The sequence below is a fragment of the Marmota marmota genome, unplaced genomic scaffold, assembly GCF_001458135.2.
Source record: "Marmota marmota marmota unplaced genomic scaffold, marMar, whole genome shotgun sequence".
NCBI lineage: Eukaryota > Metazoa > Chordata > Mammalia > Rodentia > Sciuridae > Marmota > Marmota marmota.
Genome location: NW_026000108.1, coordinates 6719420 through 6741820, shown reverse-complemented (window position 1 = coordinate 6741820; position 22401 = coordinate 6719420). Strand labels below are relative to the sequence as shown.

Below are 22401 nucleotides of genomic sequence, written 5' to 3'. Positions count from 1 at the left end.
TTTGGTGATTTTTAATTTGAAACTGGTTGGCATAGTACACTTTGTGAGGTACTGTGAGTTTGAGAGGTAATACAACAATGTTGGATACAGAACAGATGCTCAGCAGGTGGGTGAATGGCAGCAGGGCAGCACTGCGCCAAGGTCACAGGGCAAGTAAGAGCTAGATCTAGAGCATACTACTACCTTAAACCAGTCCCATCCCCACCACAACCCACAGCCACGTTCTGCCAAGGTCAGAGTTCTGCAGAGTCCCTCCAGGCTGTGCCTAGCCCTCCAAGCATGGGAAAGAGAGAATGTGCAATGGGATTAAATTATTAAACAGAGAGATATGTGTTCGATCTACTCGTATTTAAGATTTAAACAGACTCAACAAAAAATTTCCAGTGCAAAGCAAGTTATCACTGAAACTGAGAAGCATCAAGCTAAGTATTACAATTCAAAAAATAAAATAACCACGAAAAAAAGAACAGTGGAAAAAAGCTACCACAGGGCTTTTTTTCGTGGTTATTTTATTTTTTGAATTGTAATACTTAGCTTGATGCTTCTCAGTTTNTTTTTTTTTTTTTTTTTTTTTGGTAATCTTTGTTGTTGTTACTTTAGTGACAGAGTACTTTGAGAATCATCCTAATTATTATGCTTAATTTGAATCATGTCCTTCATATAATTTTGATTTGCAGATGGCCATTTGAGGGCTTGATATGTGTCAGACATTGATTACTCAGTGTTTCTCAGATTTTAATATATATACTTATTCTTCCTTTTTAGAAGAGACTCCATACCTTGTCTATGCCACACAGTAAATCAGAGAATAAGACGAATGGCATCCAGGTCCACCTCAATCCCAAGATCCTATTTTTTATATGGTGCTGATGCCATTCTGGGTGTATCCAGAGTTATGGTCATACCATAACTTTCTCTTTTTTAATTTTTAATTATTATTTGACAAAATAGTTGTGTGTGTGTGTGTGTGTGTGTGTAAACTTATGGGGTAAAAAGCAATGTTATGATTTATTCATGCATGATGTAATAATTAAATCAAGATAATTAACATATCTATCACCTTAAGTAACTTATTTTTTGTGGTTAGAATATTTGAAATGAACTCTATTCATAATTTTGAAATGTGCAATACATTATCCACCATATTCACTATGCTGTGTAATGGATCTCAAGGATAAACATTTTTCATCCAATTGAGGCTCTTTTTGCTGTCACATTCTTTCCAACTAACCAACAGCATTTTAGGACTCATAGATGTGCCACAAGTATTAGCAAAATGTGTGGTTTTCGAAAGATTTATTGGTGATTTTATTCAAAATACTGCCTCCCTCATACCTAAGCTTGACAAATGGAGCGCCACACCTAAATGGCACTATGACAACTGTTTCCGTGCAAAATCAAATGATTCAAAAGGTCTGGACACATATGAAAATTCAACACCATCTATTTGTTTCACAACCTTTGATCCCGGTAGGTTCTCTGTTGAATTTAGTTTGAGATAAAGTCGAGGCTGACTGGCAGCCCAGCACAGCCGCTGAGAAGGTTAAATCTTTGTGGACTCCTTGAGGACCTGCATTTTCATGCCCTCGCAGACTCATACTTTCCATTTCATGCTGATAGAGTGCAGGCGGTTGTTCCTATCTAGCGTTCTGGCCTTTACATACATGAGTTGTTACTTCATTCAAACCAGATTCGAGTCATGAGTTCTGATGATTGGCATGTTTGCTCTCAGGATCCCAAATTGCTAGTGGGAGGTACTTGGTAAGCAGAGTCACAGCTGTCACTGCAAGAGCCGAGTGTCCTGAGCTACTACTGGTAGCCAATGCCTTGGAAGGCACCCAGGGCCAGTCTGACTCAGCACTGACTATATACAGATGTTTTCAGCCCACAAATGTGTAGGCCTCCTCACACATGGGCAGGACTGGGGAATCTCCTGGTCAGCTCCACCTATGTGGACATTTCATGAAGCCATCTTCACACTCCTCCCACCCACCTCTTCCTCTGTTTCCAAATTCTTTCCACCACACCATCCATCCAGTCAGAAAAATAGATAGCCTGGGTTTGAATTCAGACACTTAGGAGTAGGAATTCAGGCAAGTCATTTAACCCCTCAGTACTTCATGCATTCTTCATGTATTCATTTTACAACGAAATTTCAGATCTGTGATTAAAGAAGAAATTTAGCATGAAAAAAAAACACATGTCGTAATGACTATTAAGTGCAAAATACATGATAATGGCTATGATTATTATTGTTAGCATTATAATCATGATTTTATTTTATATTCATATATACCTTCAGTAGATGTTTTTTACCTTTTGCTCTTTTTAAGATTTTAGACCTAGAGAAGTTTTATTTTAGGGTGATTTTTACAAAAAGCAAATCTCATCATATTTGTATATATTTTTATCAGTCATCTAGCAAAGCCTTGGAGGTGTCTTAAAATTTCTTAGACGACCCTCTGAAAATTTTAAGATTATGTGAAAAATCATAGAAATTGCTTTTGAACACTTTCCTTGCCAATTTCAGATCCTCAGCATCTTCATAGAAACAGCCCAATAACTATTTGTTCAATTATACTTGCATGATGATTTAAAGTTTATGAGGGACTTTAACTTCTATGATCTCATTTGGTCTTCAAAATCCAAATCCCATGATCGAGGAAGTACAAGCACTTGTATCCCCATTTTTCAGACCAGAGAAACTGAGACTTAAGTTGGACAACCCATGGAGAGTTCAGCATAGCTGGGGTTAAAGGCCCGCTCACATCTTGCTAGGTGCATGATCCTGAGTAGAAGAAGGGACAAAGAAATAGTTAATTACACTGAAGGAAGCTCAAATCAGAAGTTCCAAGTGTTCTTGAGATCACAGAGGAAGGGATGATCTCATCGGGATCCATGCTGTGTGTTTTCTTCACTTGACAGATTTGGCTCAGAAGAATTCTCCCTGAACCAAATGACAGAATCGCTCAGTATTGAAAAAATCTGGGTCATTTGGATTATTGCCTATTATTCAATTTATTATCTAAATTGAACAAAATGCGCTACCTTGGCTTCTGGTATACAGTAAATGGAATTATTATTATTACCATTATTACTCTCATAAATTAGGCTCCTCTTGATCCAGTCTGAATTAGAACACCTGGGCTTTCTTACTTCCTCTTTGGATTAGAATTTTCTCACAAACCTCTTCCAGGCTCATATCATGAAACAGCTATGCAGAAAATAACCAGCATACAGCAGGTGCTTAATTAATAGTATTGAAAGAATGCATTGCTATATTGCCTTTGCCATTGGCTTTTACTATCTGTGGAGCAGGTAGGGTCTTCAGCAGTCTAGCCCTGAGTCTTAGCCCATCTTCTTCTGCCTTTCTTTCCCTACAATTTCAGTACACCTCAAGTGCTAATCACTTAATACACACTAAGTCACAGTGAGAATGTTCTGATTGATTTAGGGCTATCGGTCACACCCTTAGGCAGTGGGATTCTGCCATCATTTATAAAAGACTCATGAAAACAGGGGTGAGGCAGAGGTAAGTCCTAAAGCCAAATTAAGCAACCACTTCATTAAGATCTAGGTGAACATCACAAGTACACCATGCTGTAATCTACTGGTAGACTACAGCTGGATGATAAACAGCCAGATGACAGTGAATGTACTTGCCACCGCTTCATTTTCTCTGCACAGTAAAGTAGCTTCTGTATTAAAAGCAAAGAGAGGGAAGGTCAGATGAAAAGAAGGAAGAAGATAAAGAAGAAAAAGAAGGTAGGATAAAAGAAAGAAATGAATATAAGACAAAATAGGTGAATGCGGAAAGGAGAGGATAAAGAGGGGGTCTAGTTTACTACAACACAAAATAAAAGGGTAGAGAAAAATTCTCCCAGGGAAGTATAGGGACCCTTTCTGCAGAATTAGATAGCAAAGGGAAGAAGGGAAGGAAATGGCTTTTGAAAACAAAATGCTCCAAGAGTAATAAACCCAAAAACTATGGATTGTGTCAATGCATTAGGGGTGTTTTCAAAGTCATTTCAAGTAACGAATGGATGGACATGCATATTGCCTTAAGGAATCTGAGGGGAGTTACTTGTTACCAAGACAGTTGCAAAATCATTCTAAAAATACTCCCATACTTAATAACAGAAAAACTGAGAAAGCAGCCTTTTCTATTCCCATGAAAAAAAAATCTATAATAATAATCCATTTGACTTCAAATGCCTCCACTCATTGGAAATCCAATAAAATTAAGTCTTATATTTAATTAAATTTAGCTGATTGCTCTGTCCAGGGTTAGAATTAGAAATCCAATCAGCATACATTTTTTTTCTAAGTATGAGCATCGCTAAAATGTGGCTTTCTAATTTTTGATATGAAAATAGAAGAAAATTACATATCATTTTGAATTGCAGCCAAATTAATAAATATCTGCATCTCAGAAGTCTTTTCAACATGCTTACTGAAAGCTCCTGCAAGTGTGTGCACAAATTCACACACACACATACACACACACACACACAGGCCCTTTCCCCAAATATACAAATGTTACTTTCTTCCTCAACTCTATCATTTTGGGTATGTTAGATATGTGTGGAGAGAATCAGATGTGTGTTGGAAGCATTTTATATTGAGTTTCTTTTCTTGTTTTCCTGTTTTAATGAGAAAAAAGCATCAAGCTTTAATTTAGACCTTATCCTTCAGCCTTGACCCAGTTTGGGCTCTGCAGCTACATCTTCCCTTCTTGATTGACAGATGCACACATTTTCTTCAGCACCTTGTAGTTTGCTTTTGGTCATTTCCTATATCTTGTCAGGTATATTGTCATTATAATGATGTTTCTTAAAGTTTCAAATAAGCAGAAGCTAGTACTTTTATAAGCTTTATATTCCAGGAATAAATGAGAAATGTTTGAGAAGAAAAAAATTGCTTACTGTAAAGCATTGTTTTTGCTTCATGAAATATTAATTTTTGGATCAGGTAAAGTGCGGCAGAAATATTTATGATAAAATGTTTCTTTGCAAGCACAGTTTGGTGGCATTGCATTGGTGAATTCCCAGTGGATAACAAGAGTTCTCAAGGATAACAAGACAACGCGATTTGTTGAGTTACACATTTTCAATTGTTTAAACTGCTTATGATTCCATAAGGGTATTAATTATTTTCGGATTAAGATCCGCACCAAAACCCAATCCATTTGTACAACTCGCCTTTGCCTCCTAACACATTCACTGAGGATCCAGTCAGGCTTCAAGCTCAAAAGCTGACACCCTGGCTTTAACATCAGATCTAATATACACACTCTTTAGAAATCTTTAGCATGCTTCCACATATATCCTTGTTTCCTTAATTCTAGTTTTCTGCTTATTCAAAAAACCACTAAGGTTTTTATCCATCAAATCCATTATCTTTATAAAATTTTTTCAACCCACAAACTAAGTACTTAATGAGCTAACCAAATATGATCACTGGGACCATCACCTCCAGACCAAAATGGTTTGCCCAAAGTGGATACTGAAGTCAGGGATGCTGCTCTTGGAACATCAGCTGTGCTGTGCACCCTTTGACACGACTCTTCTCCTACCTGAGGAGTGTCCCCAGGAGCCCCAGATCAGGGTCTGTGAAGTCTGTGGGAACTCTGCTGTTGAAATGGAAGCATATATTTCTGATCCAAAATAAATCATGAACATATTCTGGCTCTTTGGCCTGAGTTTTTGAGCCTGGTTCACAGTCAGGCAATTTCAGCAGCCAGGATGACATTTGCAATTACGTGTGCTTTGGCACCTGACACTCAGTACAGTGGCATTCTTCCTTATTGGATAAATGCATGAAAAGAGACAGCCTCTCCAAGTGGACTCCCTGAGGGATGGGGTCCCTTTGCACCTCCTTAGCACTCCACCTGACTGTCTCTTCCTGCCTAGTCCCACCCTGACCATGGGTCCTGAAGATGAGGTGCAGTCTTCTCTTGAGACCCTCAAGAGCACTTTCCAGCTCCACCATGGCAAAGCCAACTCTGATATGATATCTTTTGTGCCAAGTGCCCTGCTGTAAATCTGGGTTCCACAAGTGGGACTGACAGATGGCTGGTGCCGTGGTGTCACCTGTCTTTGACAAGGAAAGCCAGGCTTGCTTGTTATTTCTGAGGCTAACCGGGGAGAGAAAGGGAAGTGAAGGTCCTGATCCCTATAGAAGGTGAAGGTAGAAAACACAATGAGACTTTCCTCTCCGCTAAGACACACCTGCTCCCGGGTGAGAGTCAAGACAAGAGCATGTTAGAGTTGTTCAGCCTGAGCAGATCCTGAGGTCCCTGGAGAAAGACCCACAGACTGGGGCCAGGGGCGCTCCTCAGCTGGAAGACCTGCTTCCTTCATCCCTGCTGTCATGCTGGCCCTGAGGCTGGGGTGAATTCTTGGGGGGACGCTGAGACGAGCTGGCTCCGTAGGAAGCTAAGTGGGCTGGCTTGGAAAATACCTCCCTCTGTGTGCCAGCGACTCTCTACTTACCTCTCTTACATGCAAAGCTGTATTTAATCTCTCTCCACGTGGCCATTTACAGCACCAGGGAGCACTGGCTGTGAGCACAGGGGACTCGCTCCATGGCCTCTAATTCCTAGTATCTGGAATGTGCCCAGCACATAGTAGATCCTCAATAAATAATTGTAGAATACACGAACGCTTCCTTTTAAGTTTCACAAGCCTGGATTTCACTTCCTCCTTACCTATAGATCAGATCTGAAAAATCTCTGTGTAATTTGAAACCTTTCCCATCAGAAGAGCACGAGAATTCCCCATAAACAGAAATGATGAGGGCTGAAGGAGATGTATTAGGCACTCTGATTTGAACATTGCACACCATATACATGTATCAGATGATCATACTCTGCCCCATAAAGAGGTACACATATTGTGTCTCCATAAACCAGGAATAATATCTTTCCCCCTCTCATCCATGTCTACGAATATTTGGATGTGGTGAATTTTTTAAAGCTCAAGGTCAACTCAGAAATAATTCTGAATGGAAGGAGGTCTCTTTACAATCAGTGGCATTTTCTGAATTTCTGGTTTTCATGGACTTGAGACAGAAGGCAAATGAACATGTGATTATTTGACATTTTACCTGAGAATAAGAAACACCAGCCTGTTTGGTGAGAAGACATCCGTGAGTGATGCTGGGCAGATGGACATAAGACAGAAGTCAGGGATGCTCTGCTTTCTCCCTGGGGCCTCCCCGCCTGTTACAATAGCTGAGGCACTTAACGGCTGGACCTGGGCTCCTCCCCAGGTCAACTGAATCAGATTTTCCAGGGTGTTCTAAATTTTAAAGCTCCCAGGTAATTCTGCATGGTGCAATTAGCAGCTGTGAACAACCCCATACACACCTATCCTTCCTGGAGACACAAACCTAGGAGTGGTCCAAGGCATTTAGTTACTCTTGCAGTCCGAGTTAGTGTTAATCCCCACGTCCTCGTGTCTCAGAACTCATTTTCTCACATGATCCTCATAAGAGATTGTGCCCACCACCGCATTCTACAGATAAGCAAACAGTCTCCAAATCAGCAAGCAGTTGTCCCAAAGCATAACTCAGAGGTGGCAGGGACCCTGGAACTGAAGTGCCAGCTGGTTAAACGTGCCATGCAAAGCCAATTACTTAATGCAAGTGTCAGTTTGGTTTTGAATAAAATAAAGATGAAAAAAACAAATCCTTTGGGGTTAGTGCAGGAGTTAGGGACCAGAGCAGCTGATCAATGCTCATCCCTTTTCTTTGAAAAGTGCAGGAAGGGAAGGGCCTTATCTTTTCTGTACTTGATTATCTTCATAAAACCCGTGGACACAAAACGCTTCCTGACTGGCTCAAATTCTCACCACATCCTTTACTAAACAATTGAGCTCCACTTTGTCTTGCTGATGACCCCATGTGGCCAAACAGACTCTGGTATGGGTCTCTAACACCCCAAATTTTGCTTTTTTACAATGCCAGTAAAGTTCGGGTTCTCTTTAAAATATTTAAAAACTATTCTCATACAATGGATATCTCAAACCTCTCAAAAGCCAAATAGAATATCTCCTTGATTTTTTTTTTAAACATAGATGACACAAGTCAAATTGCACGTAGGTAAAATGTAGGGATCCCCCCAGCTGCACTCTGTCCTATGAGGTAGCAATTTGGCAGAGGCCTCTGAATCTCTGAAGGTTTATTTTGTGAGGAGTTGTATTGGAGAAGACAAAAAGATGTGTGTGTGTGTGTGTGTGTGTTTTGAATTTTAAAACAACTTTTTTTGCTGTTATCAGGTGTGGATGGATTGTAGTTTTTTTAAGGTAACTATTTCATGGAATTTTGAGCTGGAAGAATATTGTTGGTCCAACTTGTTCATATGTCAGATGAAGAAATCAGGGCCCAGAGAGCGCCAGTAATCTGTTCAAAGCCACACAGTGGGTGTCAGGGTGAGGGTTGGCCACCTTCCTACCTTACTGATCAGAGTCAGTAAGTCTTGGAAAGAACTGCTCTGTATCTCCTGATTCCCTTGCTCTGCATACAGCTGGCTAAGAGCCAGGCACACAGGGTGTCCTCCGTGAAGACTAACTTATGTTATTCCATCTCAGCGCTACTTAATGCATTCAAGGTAATGAATGGAGTAACAAGAATTCTAAAGTGATAGATGTTTTTAGGGGTGGGCAATTTCTCTTATTTAACCATAACCAAGAATTTAACCCCTCCAAGAAGTAATATCCAAAAATTCTTGTTAATGATCAAACATAATATGAAAGATGTTAAAGCAACTTGCAAAGCTTATTATACTAGTAATTGTATGTCCATATTTCATAAAGTGCTTTAGTTTGTAAGACATTTTCTGCATAAAAATGCATAAAGCATCAGCTTATTTCACAGTTAATACTGCAAAAAAGAGATGTTGATACTACCACTAATAAATGAGAAGAGACTGAACACTCTTCTAGGTCACACAGCTACATAATGCAGCACTCAAACTAGACAGAGTTTCCCAACTTCCAGTCCAGGACTCTTGGAGTATTCAATGTACATTGTATCATATGGGCAAAGTTTCAAGTGGAGGTGATAACTTCCAAAGAAAGCCATGAACTTGATGCTCTAGGCTGCCCACAGAGGACCACTTGTGAGTGAAAGCCTAGCAGCTCCCTTTCCTGTCCCTGCTATCAGGACCAAGCTAGAAATATAAGAAGAGGGGATGTGCTATGGGGTGATGCACAGGGTATCAGAGGATCTGGAGCTCAGTCCAGCACTTCAGTAACTTTGCCACAGTTACTGGCCAAACCCCATCCCTAGGCATGCCCGATCTTTGGCCATCACCATGCAATGGGCCCTCCTCTTTTCCATGTGCCTCCAATATCCATGCTGCTGGCTTCTGTGGTCCTACCAAACCCTGAAAAGCTGTCATGGCACCCAGAACAATCTAGCATCTTCACAGCCCTGCACGTGGTGCTCCACTGGCCTGGAACACCTTCCTGACCACTGAGCCTAGAAGATCAGACTTATTCAGCAAGACCAAAAGTACTGTCTCTTCTACAAAGATTCTCTTACTTTTAAAGGCAGGGTTAGGACCTGTTGTGGGATTTTTTTTTATTTATTTTGTTTTGTTCTGTTTTTTGATGCATCAGTTTTACAAAGCATTTTGATGCTAGAAGGAGGCAGAAACTGTACTTCCTTAGTTTTGGGAGCACTGGAGGGCAGGGACCAGATCTCATTAGGCACAATATTTGCACAAAGTCTATTTTCAGTAAGTGGTGATTGGATAAATGGTTGGATAATGAAGTGCTGACAGGTTAGGATCTGGGCTCTTATTGCAGATGGCCGATCTTGGGCACGTAATTTAATCTCCCTGGCTCTCATTCTCTAACTGAAATCCACTCTCTTCCTCAGCTGGGAGCCCCCAGAGGCTGATGGACATAAACCATATCAATAGTTCCACCTCCCTGGCTTCCTGTCCAGTTTGGTCAATAGGAGACAGCAGAGGAGATCCAGGGCAGGAGGATCATGAGATGGGGCTTTTCCCTCCACACTCTGCAGCTCCCTCCCTGTGCTCTCTCAGCTGAGAGCCAAGCCCCTCTCCACCCAGCCCTGCCTCTGGCTCTGGTGACCACTCACTCCATGACCCTCCAGGACCAGGCACCATAACAGCCCTTGCCTAACACCTCCAGATACTTCTCTGACCCTTGTAGATTCTTTTCATCTTGCCCACACATGTTAGAGCATCTCTTTATTCAAAGCTCTCAAATTAACCAATTTGAGGTTGCCACCTGTTTCTTGTTGAACCCCCCACCTGACACAGAGAGAAATTTCCTTTATACCTACCAGGGTCTTTGAGTGGATTAAATGATATTGAATATTTCCATAGTCACTGCTGCTAATTTATATGGGAGCTAATAATGTCTCCTTTGTGGGTGAAAACAGGGCTCAAACAAAATGCTGTGGCCTGTGTGAAGTGGCACATAAATGTAACCTCCAATAAACACAGAGAGGTCACACTCAGAAAAGAAAGCACTGCACTTCGGCAAGCCCTGCACTCAGAGCAGCACCCGAAGCATCTGGGCTAGCACACCCAGGTGCTCAGGGGAGCACACAATTGCACCCCAGGGAAAAAGGAGGCACAGTGCAAGTTTGCAAGTTTGCTCAGCTCCCCAGGGCAGATGGGATGTATGCTGACAGAAGGAGGACAGCGTGACAGGGGTAAAAGTCCCCTCCTCCACCCCATTCCAGAAATAAACCCATCCTTGACCTGCACTGATTCTCTTTCCATCGTTCCTCTAAGCCAACACCTGCACCCAACTTTAACAAGAAGCGACAATAGCGTGTTCAACAGAATTCAAATATGACGTATCAGGTAAAGCGTTTGCTTTTGTTTCCACAGGCTGAGTTGAAGAGCCCCCTTATTTACCGTGAGCCGAGAGCGATGAACAGCCTGTAAGTACTGTGCTCCCGTCTCCTAGTGGGGATAGGAGCCACCGTCCGGGCAATGTGCTAAGGAATGGTGCCACTGTGTCCCCAGGGGAAGGGCATTTCCTGAGGCTGGGACTGCAGAAGTGTGCTTGGGTGCTCAAACAACTCCATTTCCAGTAATGGTGTTTTGGGAGAAGAGACCACTTTTTCTGACCGGGAGTGGGTGTGTAGTTGGAGCAAGGATGAGGGGCTTCTGCTAGAAGGGCACCCAGAAAACCATGAGTCACTCTGTTCCCAGTTTTGTGAAGGTTTAAGGAAACACCAGCAGCTCAGACCCTTGTTTCCCCAGGAGGAAGCCTGTGTCCAGCTTTCTCCTGCGGACACTCAAAATGAATGATGTGATTGGTTTGGATACAAAATATACATCTGATTCAAAAACACTATTGTGCATACATGATGCTTTTGAATATAGCCAAAAGAGTAGATGTCAAAGATTTAAGAAATATTTATAATGCCAAAAAAAAGCGATAAAATTTGGTGTACTAACTCTAAAATTTGCATAACTTACCTATTCATTTGCTTTGTTTATTTGCCACTGGGTTGGGCAGCATTGCTATTCTCCTCTGGTGTGAACTGAGAGGCAAAGGGTCTGCACCAGAAAGAATGTGAGTTTCAGAGACAAGCAAACCTGCCTAAACCACTGGCCCTATCATTTCACAGCCGTGTGACATTGAGATATTGAGAAAGTCACTTAGCCCTTTGGAAAACACATCTGGCCTGGAGGAAGAAGCATGCCTGTTTTCCCCGTGACCCCAGGTCCTAGAGGGAGTTTGAGGGCCAGCACAGGTGACAGACAATGGTACAGAGCCAGGGTCCAGAGAGACACAGAGGAACGGTGGGTGTTCCAACAGCCCCAGTCATGACTGCCCGCAGATGCCCACAGTGACAGGGTGCTCCACCTGCCCATGGTCAGGCCCACAGGAGGGGGAAGCTGGAGCTTGTGTCCATCCGGTTGCCCTGATAAAGGTAGGGGGAGTTCCGTGGTGCACAGGCCACCGATGGGCTCACGCCTGAGTCAATCAAGCTCAGGGAACATCATCACTGGACTGGGAGCAGCTACCCTTGCCTCTTTGGTCCTTAAGCAAGGTTGGACGGGGAGGGCAGGCACCCCTCGCTCCCCTGGGCATCATCTTCCTGGCCCAGGTGACTTGCCTGGGATGGCACAGAACACAGTGATGGATTCAAATCCAGTTCCAAACATAGTGCTCCTTCCATGATCCCTCCACTGTGGGAACTGGGAAGGACACGAGGAGGGAGGCAAGGCTGCCGTCAGGTGAGTGAGCCGCTTCCTCTGTGGCAACTCATCGAAGGGGATGGCTGCTCAGACCCAAGAGGCTTGTGGAGATGGTGGACAGGAAGTAAGGCAGGCGCGCCAGAGTCCTAAGAAATCACCACTACCTGCACAGCTTAAGGGGACAGAAATGTATTCTCCCGCTGCTCTGGAAGCTCACGTTCAACACCAAGATGCCAGCAGGGCCTGCTCACTCTGAAGGATCTGGGGGGATCCTTGCTGCCTCCTCCAGCTCCTGGGGCTCCAGGCTCCCCTTGGTTTGAGGCCGTGTGTGCCTGAGCTTCTCCTCTATGTCTCTGTCATTTTGTTCCTGTCTTATAGTCTCCTCTGTTCCTCTCTTATAAAGACATTTGCTGTTTAATTTAAGATTCACCTGTATTCTCCTGGATAATCCAGAATGATTTCATATCAAAATCCTTGATTATATCTGCAAAGACCCTTTCTCCAAAGAAGGTCATATTCACAGAGACTCAGATGAACCTGTTTAGGGCCACCATTCAATACTCCACAGTGGGCTTTCTTCTCAGCTCTGGACCCCTCTTTGAGGGCAGTGGGTGGTGACTGACAATCCTGCTCTTAGCCATGGCTGCTTCTCAAGCATTCCACAGGGTAGCATCATAATATCAGCTTTAAAGTAACTATAGGTGTGAAACTGACAGTCCACAGATGACAGAACCAGCCACACCATCATCATGTACTTCAGTTTTCTCCTCTTCGAATGAGCCAACATGGAGCCCACCTGCCTGTCTTAGTTACCTCCATACTTGAAGTTGCCTCGATGAATAACACTTCTTCCCAAAGATCAGAGCATCCCTGTCCCCACCCCATCAAACCCAAATTCATCTTCACTCTTTCTTCTTAATGCAGCCTCAGGTCACCAATCTATATGGCATTGCTTGCTAACCCATCCTGAAATGAAACAGAAACATTAAAATGAGAACACTCTCCCACATACACACACACACTAAAGAGAAAGACACATAAATGATCAGTAAGCTGTCCACATAAAGGTAGGGGGAGTTCTGTGGTGCACAGGCCACTGATGGGCTCGCGCCTGAGTCAATCAAGCTCATGGTGCCATATAAATGCTGGTACCACATAAATGAAGAGTAAGCTGCCCTCTTATGTTACCCTCAACTGCCATGGCCTCCTGCCCAGTGTTTTCAGCTCTGTGGGATTTTGTCAAAGCAGCGTCCCCCGGAGGGCTTCTTAGAAATGCAGAGTCCAGCCTAGATTCTGAATCAGATTCTGTATTTTTATCAGCTCCCCAGCTGAATCCTAGACACAACAAAGTCTGAGCAGCACTGGACTAGAACAATGGTTTTCAGAAATATCTCCTTCCCCACACACTGGACGAGTGTCTGCAGCAATGGCCAGGGTGTGACTCAGAGGAGGCGCCACATGTCAGACTTGGTGTCAATGTGGTTTGGAATGCATGTTCCCTTACCCCACACGCAGGGGATGTGCCTTTGGGGGAGCATCTCCTTCCTTGGTGAAGGTCAACCCTATTGACACAAGGCAGCAGATTCTAAGTCCAACAGAACGTACAGTCACCAAGGAAGCTCTGGACAGAGAACAATCTTAGTCTCCTCTCCCAGGCCAAGGAAGTCAGAACACCTGGACATCCATCCTCTTACTTTCTTAGTGCTCAGTTGGGTATAAGTGCAGCCAGGGTTGAAGGATGATGTCTTACAATTCTGTTCCTAGAATTTCCTACAATTCTACGACTAGAATTCTAAATGTCTTTTGTGACTATGACTAATTCCTTGCTATCTGTCTTAGTCTGCTTGGGCTGCTATAGCAAAGTACCTTAGGTCAGGTAACTCATAAACAGCAGAAATGTATTTCTTACAGTCCTGGAGCCTTGGAAATTTCAAGAAGAAGGTGCTGGCAGATGTGGTGTCTGGCGAGGGTTCACTTCCTTGTTTACAGATAGCACCTTCTGTGTCCTTACCTGGGAGGAAGGGTGAGGAAGCTCCCTGGGTGGCATTTTTGAGGGCACAAGAGCCATTGTTGAGGATTCCACCCCTCATTACCTCCCCAAGTCTCTACCCCCAACACCATCACCGTGGTGATGAGGGTTTAGCACAGACTTCAGAGGGCCTCATTTAAACCATCTCAGTATCCCCAATTCGGCTCTTTAATAGTGAATTAATGAGTACAAATGCATGCAGAAGAAATAGATATTGCATACACACATGTATGCACATATGTGAGCACAGCTATATATTTGCACAGCCATATATACTCACACAATTTACATACATAGGTGCACATACCTACAATGAGAAAAATCTGCTCACATCCTTGTGTATAATTGCATGAGTTCTGACTACAGCATTTATTTATTATAACGTATACAGCAAGTCAGGCACTGAGCAAGGTGCCTCACTTAAAATGATGAAGATCTAGTCTCTGCTCTCAGACAGTGTTAACCGTATGTTTAGCAGATCATTTGGCTATTATGTAGAAAATGATGGAAAAACTCCATACAAGTTAAGAAGGGGCCTGGATGTCATTATTCTAAATTGCTTCTGAAATTAGCAGACTATTTTGCATTGACTTTCTGGGTAAAAAACCGCACAGATTCCCTAACCATCCATTGAACTGCAGAAAGCCTCGTTCCTTGGAGTACCCCAGTGCTGTGAGCGATAGATGAGGAGACAAGCCTGCAGACGCCCGGCTCTACCCTGGGGCTTGGTTTCCAGTGTGTCTTCTGTAGTGTGGACAGGACTGATGAGAACCTAGAGGCTGAGGGTCTGAGTGTTCAGGAGAGTCAAGGTCACCAAACCCTTGTTTCCAGGCCCTTTCCAGTAAGCCACACTACATCCTGGCCAGAATCCTCTAGAGAGTAGACCATGCTCCCCTGGAACCCAGACTAGGCCTGCTGGGAGAGCAAGTACCTGGAAAGTGCCCAATTTTAAATACACTGAGAAGGTATAAAAGTAAATTAGCTTTGTTTGTTGTTAAATTTATTTCTAATCCTGGTGGAAATTTTAGAAAACATTCAAAAGCACAAAGAAGAAAATGAGAATCGTCAATTATCCTAGAACTCAGAAAGAACCGCTACTTGGCTTCAGATACGTCATTTTTCTACCTCAACATGGAATGTTTTAAAAGTTTAGAAAACTTTAAAACTCCATATTGTTTTCAGTCATCCACTCAATACTGTCTTATTTTATGAGCCATCGTCCTGCATTATTAAATTTTCTTCAGAATTATGGTGTTGTAAAGCTACTACTAAAATAAGGCTGGCAATCTCTTTGACATCATGTCAAAAGCAAAAGGCTTTGAAATGACAAAAGACCTTGGTAACTAACGTGGGAGCGAAGTCTGACCTGCATGAGATGGCTTTGTGAATTCTTCCTTCATCCCACTGAATGGGGCTATCCTCATGTTTCAAAACAAAAATAGTGTGTTTGATGAGGGGGTGGCTCCAGACTTTGCTGGGGACATTTCAGAGTATACAGAACGTGTGTCTTATTGTTTCATCCACAGTATTCTGAATTCCTGGTGCTAAGGAACTTGGGTGAAATAAGGTGAACCTGTGTTTTATTTGGTGGTGTGTTGATCTTGTCCTTGGTGTTGGATGCTGAAGTTGCCATCTTTAGAGTCTCATGATGCAGTTTTACCTCCAAGATTAGGCTCAACTCTAGGAATATTAGAGTAGGCTGTGTAATGTCCCCAGTACCAGTGCTGTGTGTGCCGCTGTCTGCAACACGACCCTACTCCAAGAGTCGACTGTTAAACTAGGGCTTTTTCTTTGCATTAGAAAACATATCTTTTGCATTTGCTTATTTGGAAAGAGTTTTGACAGTTAATAACAACAATAAAATAGAGATTTTAGAGGCATAATGTGAGCTTCCACATGGTATAACCCCTCAGCAACAGCTCTGTGAGAAAGAACTGTGACTCTTCCAGAATACTCAGAATAAAGAGATCACTGGCTTCTAAGATGGTGAGCTCCTCCCTGTGTTGACATGGCCAAAGGTAGCTTTGAGTTAATTAGTATTCATTGACCTCATTCATTTCACTAAGCAAAGTGATGATTCTTTCTTGAAATATTTTCCTCACTTGCATTCAGTGTACAGTCATGGAAATAAAGGGGCAAGGGCCACCTCCTACCGGCCGGTCACTCTGCTAGCCATTTTGCATGAGGCTCTGGGTCAGGTTTCCTGGCTGCTCAGCACTCAAATGCACTTCCCATGTTGTTTCAGGAGCCCCTCCTTGGGAATAAGGAAATCCCCAAATTCAGAGCCAGGAGTTAGAGCCACACATCTCTGACTCCAAAGTCTATGGTTTTGTGCCACATCAACAAGCTCTGCAAAGATTAACAACAAAGCCCTGTGTATTTCTCATGAGGGACCCATCACCAAACTGAACGACTGCTTATTAGAGGCATATTTCCCTTCAAAACCTTGCAGGGTCAAATCACTGAGTCCCCAGATGGGGGTCTAAGAGCTGCTCCCGAAAGGCCTCAGCCCAGTGTCCAGCACGCAAGGATGCCCAGTGGGTGATTCCTCCTTCTCTTGTAAAAATGATCAAATCAAACTCCATGTCAACTCCAGGTCATTATTTTCCTTCATGATGTGTGAACAACCCCTGCTTTGGATCTCAGGGAGGGACTTCATTTTGATTTGCAGGAATTAATAAGTGTAAATCCCACTGAATCTGGGGGAAATGGAAGCAGCAATTCTGGCACCCTGAGAGCAGAGTCCTACACCTACCAGAGTGTCAGTATGGCTGCCCTCCTGGTTACCCAGAAGTAATTATGAACCAGCCCTCGGCCAGCCGGGCCTGTCCTCTGGTGCCATCCAAGTTGCACTGCTAGGACTCAGATTTGTGGTTGGCTGGTAATTAAAAAACTGCAAGCTGTGAGAGAACACAGCGAGAGCCGGGGAGAGGGCTTCCAGAGGCTGCAGACGTGGCCCACGGTGCCTCTGCAGGAGCTGCAGGTATCTCAGGCTCCGAGAAAGTGATGATGGTCCATGATGGGAACTGGATAGATTTAAGGTGACCTTCCTCTTTCTTAATGACAATATTGCCAGCTGGTGATGGAACTAGCTGATTGGACTAGCTCACCACCACTTGGGAGACTTCTAGGAGAGCAAACTTGGTCTCCTGTCGACTGTCCAGAAGGCTGGATTTTCATGGTTATTGTCTTTAAAGACATCACAAAGAAGGCTGTGAGTTATTTTAATATTTGATTTTGTTATGTTCATAGAAGTCATTCGTTTCATTATAGAATAGTTGAAAATATAAAAATATATACATAAAGAAAAACTACCACTGATAAACCATCAGAGAATGTTTAATATTATTGGACATTTCCTTTTAAGGTTCCTTACACAATTACATATTCTAGTTTGTTTTTTAATTTAATGTATTATAGGTGTTTTCCAGTGTTACCAACATCATTTTTATAGCTATACAACTTTCCGTTATTTAGATATCCCTATTTTATATTCTTTCACTGCTGAAAAACAATACAACTCATGAGCTAATTTGACAACTTCTATTAATAGAATCATGTTCAATATTAAGAAACTGTGTTTTACTATCTGACAATTAGAAGGGGAAAAAAAAAAGCAAGCAACCCCTGGGAATCTTATGAGCTAGGCCAGTGTTTGGAGAAACTAATGACAGTGACAATTTATAATGAATGCAAAGTATTTGATTATGTAAATGTGTTGCCAAGAATTGGAAATAAGGTCCATCACTGATGATGGGATCATCCATGAAGACCAAGCTGACTGCCACTTGCACGTCTCCCCTCATCGATACCCAGTATATTCCCCTGCACAGAAGGCATAGAGAACTGAATTCATGAAAACCTTTGGTCATGTCCAAGTGCTACGGGTATGATGAAATGATTGCCAAAAGCTTTGTATGGATAAGATTTGGGACCACTGTCCACGAGGAAGTTCTGGAAAAAGAATGCATTGAAGGGAGGAAAGGGGATTTCCTGGAGATCAGGCTGCCTAGACATCCCAGGTGAATAGAGACTGGGTCACAGAGGAGCGTGACTGAGCGCCTCCTGCTTCTGTCCAATCTTGCCTTGCCTTCTGCTCTATTAGTTTTATTTTAAAAATTATTAGAAGTAATTTTTTGGAGATTTTAAGAGCTTAAAAAGAATCCTGCTGAGGTTAATCCATGGAAGCAGATATGAAAGTCAAACATTGACTTAGTTCTCGTGGTAGTGACACCAAGTACTTCAGTGATCAAGAGTTCAGACTCCAGCATAACCTGATGGGAATATCCCTCTGCCACTCACTGGATGTGACACATGAGACACCTATTAGGCTCTTCAGACCTCGTTTTCTTTGTTAAATTAAAACAGTGATAGTAACTTTGTTAAAGGGTTGTGGAGAATTGAAGTGGCAACACACACACACACACACACACACACACACTATATTCAGCACCACCGTGGTGTCACATAGAGGGCATTCCACAGGGCGAGCCAATAGTGTGCCCAAAGAAGGCTACATCGATGTTTCCCACCCCAAGTGGTATTCTGCCATGTGACCTGCACACACCCCATTCAGAGGAATCTGCTTCTCCACCTCTTCTGACTTTCATGAGCCTGTGACAGTTGTGACCAACAGACAGAAGAGCACCGGTGCCAGATCTCAGACTTCCCTTCCACTGTCCAGGCAGCGCTGCTTCCTGTCTACGGAAGTCAGCTTCCACCCAGGTCTTGGGTGGTGACCACCATGCTACGAGAAGGCCAAATCATGCAGTGAGGACTTGGCAAAATGTCCTTGGAGAGACAGAGAGGTGGGGACACAAGGCACCACAATGAGGGTCGTGAAACCATCTTCAGCGTCCCTGATGATAAGCATCTAGATGGAAGAGCACCAGAGAACCCAGGTAGAGCCCTCCCAGCTTCGAACCAGAGGAGATCAAAAGAGATGCTGGTGTCAAGCTCCTCTTGGAGTGCCGTGGAGACAGCAGTGGGTGCTGGAGTACACAGTGTCCCACTTCCAACGTCATCACAATATTGTTCCTGAAGGCCCTTGGCTGTTAGATATTCAGGGAACAACAGAGTCTCTCAGGACTTGAGCCTCGCTGTGAAGAACATTTATTCAGGACAAGAGTGACAGCCAATAAACAGCTAAGAGTGGGCCAGCAGGATGCTCAGGGGCTTCCCACCCCACCTGTGAGCCAAGGGCTACGGGGACAGAGTGGATGGCTGTTCTGTTTGGGAGCAAGACCTGAGGAAAGGTGGGGTGGCCTTGGAGGGGCATCTTGCAAGGTGAGGATTAGAAATGGTAGGACCTTACCAAGCAGCAAATGCAGGAGACAGTGGAGAGGGACTGCCCAGGTGATGACAGCACCGGAGAGCTCCATCAGGATTGACTGTGGGAAGGAACATTGAATGGATAATTTGACTTTCGTGCTCAAAAACTGATTCCAAGTAATTAGAGAGAGAATTTCCTGACCACTTCAGATGGATGGTGAAATTTAATTTCTCATCTGTCTCTATAAGTGGGGAAAAGAAGGAGCCAGGGTATAAAATCAGGAGAATGAAGGCCCATGTCCGGGGGGCAATTTGTAGAGCCTGCTCCGGGTGGGCTCCGGGGGCTGCAGGGCTTGCTTTTGGTGGGGCTGCAATCAGAGGCATCAGTGCCGCCACTGTTGGCAGTGTTGTTTGTTTGAAGAAAAATTCTTTGAATAGTGAAAATTCTATATCCAGTTCAGTTTCTGTGGACCCTGCCAAGGGCCTTACCCACAGCCACGCAAGTTATGAAGGAGAAACATGAAGTGTCTCTGTCAGCCAGGTTTCATGTTCTCCCTTTGATTCTTCCAATTGCTTTAAATATTGATTAGATATAAAAGAATAGTTATTAAAACATGTAAGATATCAGGAAGAGTAGAACAGTTCGGATCAGTGTAACCATTCTCAATTTAGTGATGTCATATGATGCTTCCATTACCACAGCTCCTCACGTCCCAGAAAACAGCATCCTGAATCTTGTGTTAATCGTTCACTAAGTTTATTTACATAACTCTGTATTCAAGGCTTGGTTACTATGTGTGTTTGTATCATCAGAAACGCTTTAGTTTTGCCTGCTTTTTAATTTCAGCCAGTACTCTCATACTGTTGACTCTGTTGTATATATTAGGTAGATAAGAGTGTCATCTGTAAGTCACTTAATTAGATTCTCATACTACAGGATATATTCTGTCCCCAGACTTCCAGGTTCTGCAGTCGCCAGCTGTAGCATCTCAAGCAAGATGGTCAACTCCTGTGCTTGTCTCCTCAACCACAAAATGGGAATAATAATATGCGCATTTCATAGTGATCTTGTGAAGACTGAATGAGCGAATTCATATAACACATTTAAAATACTCCCTGTAAAATGTTCCCTGGAACATAGTGTAAGCTCTCTCTCTCTCTGCTAGCTATTATTGTAAGACAATCTGCTTTCTAACTGCCCTGACTCACAGATAATCCGTGCAACTTTGGATAGCCCCTGTTTCTTCAATTTCATGGCCATCTAATATTTCCTTATGTATTGATTCATCCTCTGTCCTGTAAACATTTGAGTTGATTCCTGGATCTTCTTACACTGATGCTGCTAAGACCAATCTAGTTGGTGTGTCCTGGTACCAGTATTGTAAGCAGGATAGATTCCTAGAATTGAGATTTCTGGGGTCCAGGGTAAGTGTACCTTCAACTCTGTCACGCAGTGTCAGGGTCTCCAATTCACCGGGCCATTGTAGGCTCCCACAAGAGATGTGAGTGACAATCTCACCACAGGACTTTATCACCCCACCATATTGTCAGTTTTAGTCTTTACCAAACTGACTGGTGGTTTTAACTTACATCTTGTTGACTAAGGATGTGGCTGAGCTGTTTTTCTCTTCTACACAGAGTACATTTCAAATATTTCACTCACTTTTCTGTCAGGCCTCTTGTCTTTTTTTTTCTTTATATTGATTTGTACAAGTTATATATTCTGTTCACTTTACCCAGTTTGTGACTTAAATCTTCATTATTTTTTATTTATATATTTATTTATTTTGATGACCACAATTTTAGGCAGTGAAACATATCAAACTCTATCAATTCTTTCATTTTCTTCATTGTTTAAAGAAACTTAACCTGGTATCATTAAGATCACCTTTCGTATTTAATTCCAAACATGATAAAATTTGTCCTTTTTTAGCATAATGGGGTTGATTACTTTGTGCTTGGTGTAAAGGGGTGATCACTTTTGTTCATGTGGACAAAAAATTTCTCAGCATCTCATTTTAAAAATTCTACCCTTCCCCACTGATGGGCAATGCCAGTTCTGCATACCAAGTTCTCTTACACAGGTGCCAGGTAGGGCCTTCTCTCCCATAAGTAGGATATCTACCCCACGTCAGTTCCACAAGTCCTAATTAGTATAACTTTATAATAATTCATGATGTCTAGAAATTGACATGCCCCAGCTTGTACATCAATTAATTTACTTGTGAAACTTTGTCCTTTCATGTGAATATTGAATAGTCTTATCAATAGTCTCTCTCTCTCTCTCTCTCTCTCTCAGATTTTGATAGAAATTACTTTAAATCTATGGATAAATTTAAAGAGAAATGACTTTCTTTTGATATTAAGTCTTCCAGTTCATGAACACTTTATATATCTCCAGAGAAAAAGAATTTATTCAACATAATTCAATGAGATTTTGCAGTTTTCTTTTGAAGGAACTGGACCTTGGGATCTTGTAAGAGATTAATTTCCAGGCACTTTACACATTTTACTGATATTTTGAATGCTAAGATAGCAAAATCTTTTTTTTTCTCAAGTTTTTTTTTGTTGGTGTGTATATACACATACACACACATACACAAACACACACACACACACACACACATATATATATATACACACACACACACACACACACATATGAAAGAATGAAGGAATGAATCATAAAGAGTTTGATATGTTCCACTGCCATACATATATGCATGTGTGTGTATCACATTAATTTATGATTTTAAAAGATATATATACATATGTATATCTTTTTAAATCATAAATTAATGTGTGTATATATGTATATTTTAAAATCATAAATTAATGTGTATATATATATATATATATATATATATTTTTTTTTTTTTTTTTTTTTTTTTTTTTTTTTTTTTTT

At 42.3% G+C, this 22401-nt stretch overlaps 1 protein-coding gene across 4 annotated transcripts in view; it reads left to right on the top strand.

The window, feature by feature from the left end:
- The window catches only part of Clnk (cytokine dependent hematopoietic cell linker), a 192898-nt gene that overhangs the window by 38085 nt on the left and 132412 nt on the right, over positions 1 to 22401 (top strand). For all 4 annotated transcript variants that reach the window (XM_048784193.1, XM_048784191.1, XM_048784194.1 and 1 more), the window contains one exon: positions 10874 to 10926. In XM_048784193.1, coding sequence (XP_048640150.1) covers positions 10874 to 10926 — 53 coding nt within the window. The remainder of the gene's footprint in view (positions 1 to 10873; positions 10927 to 22401) is intronic.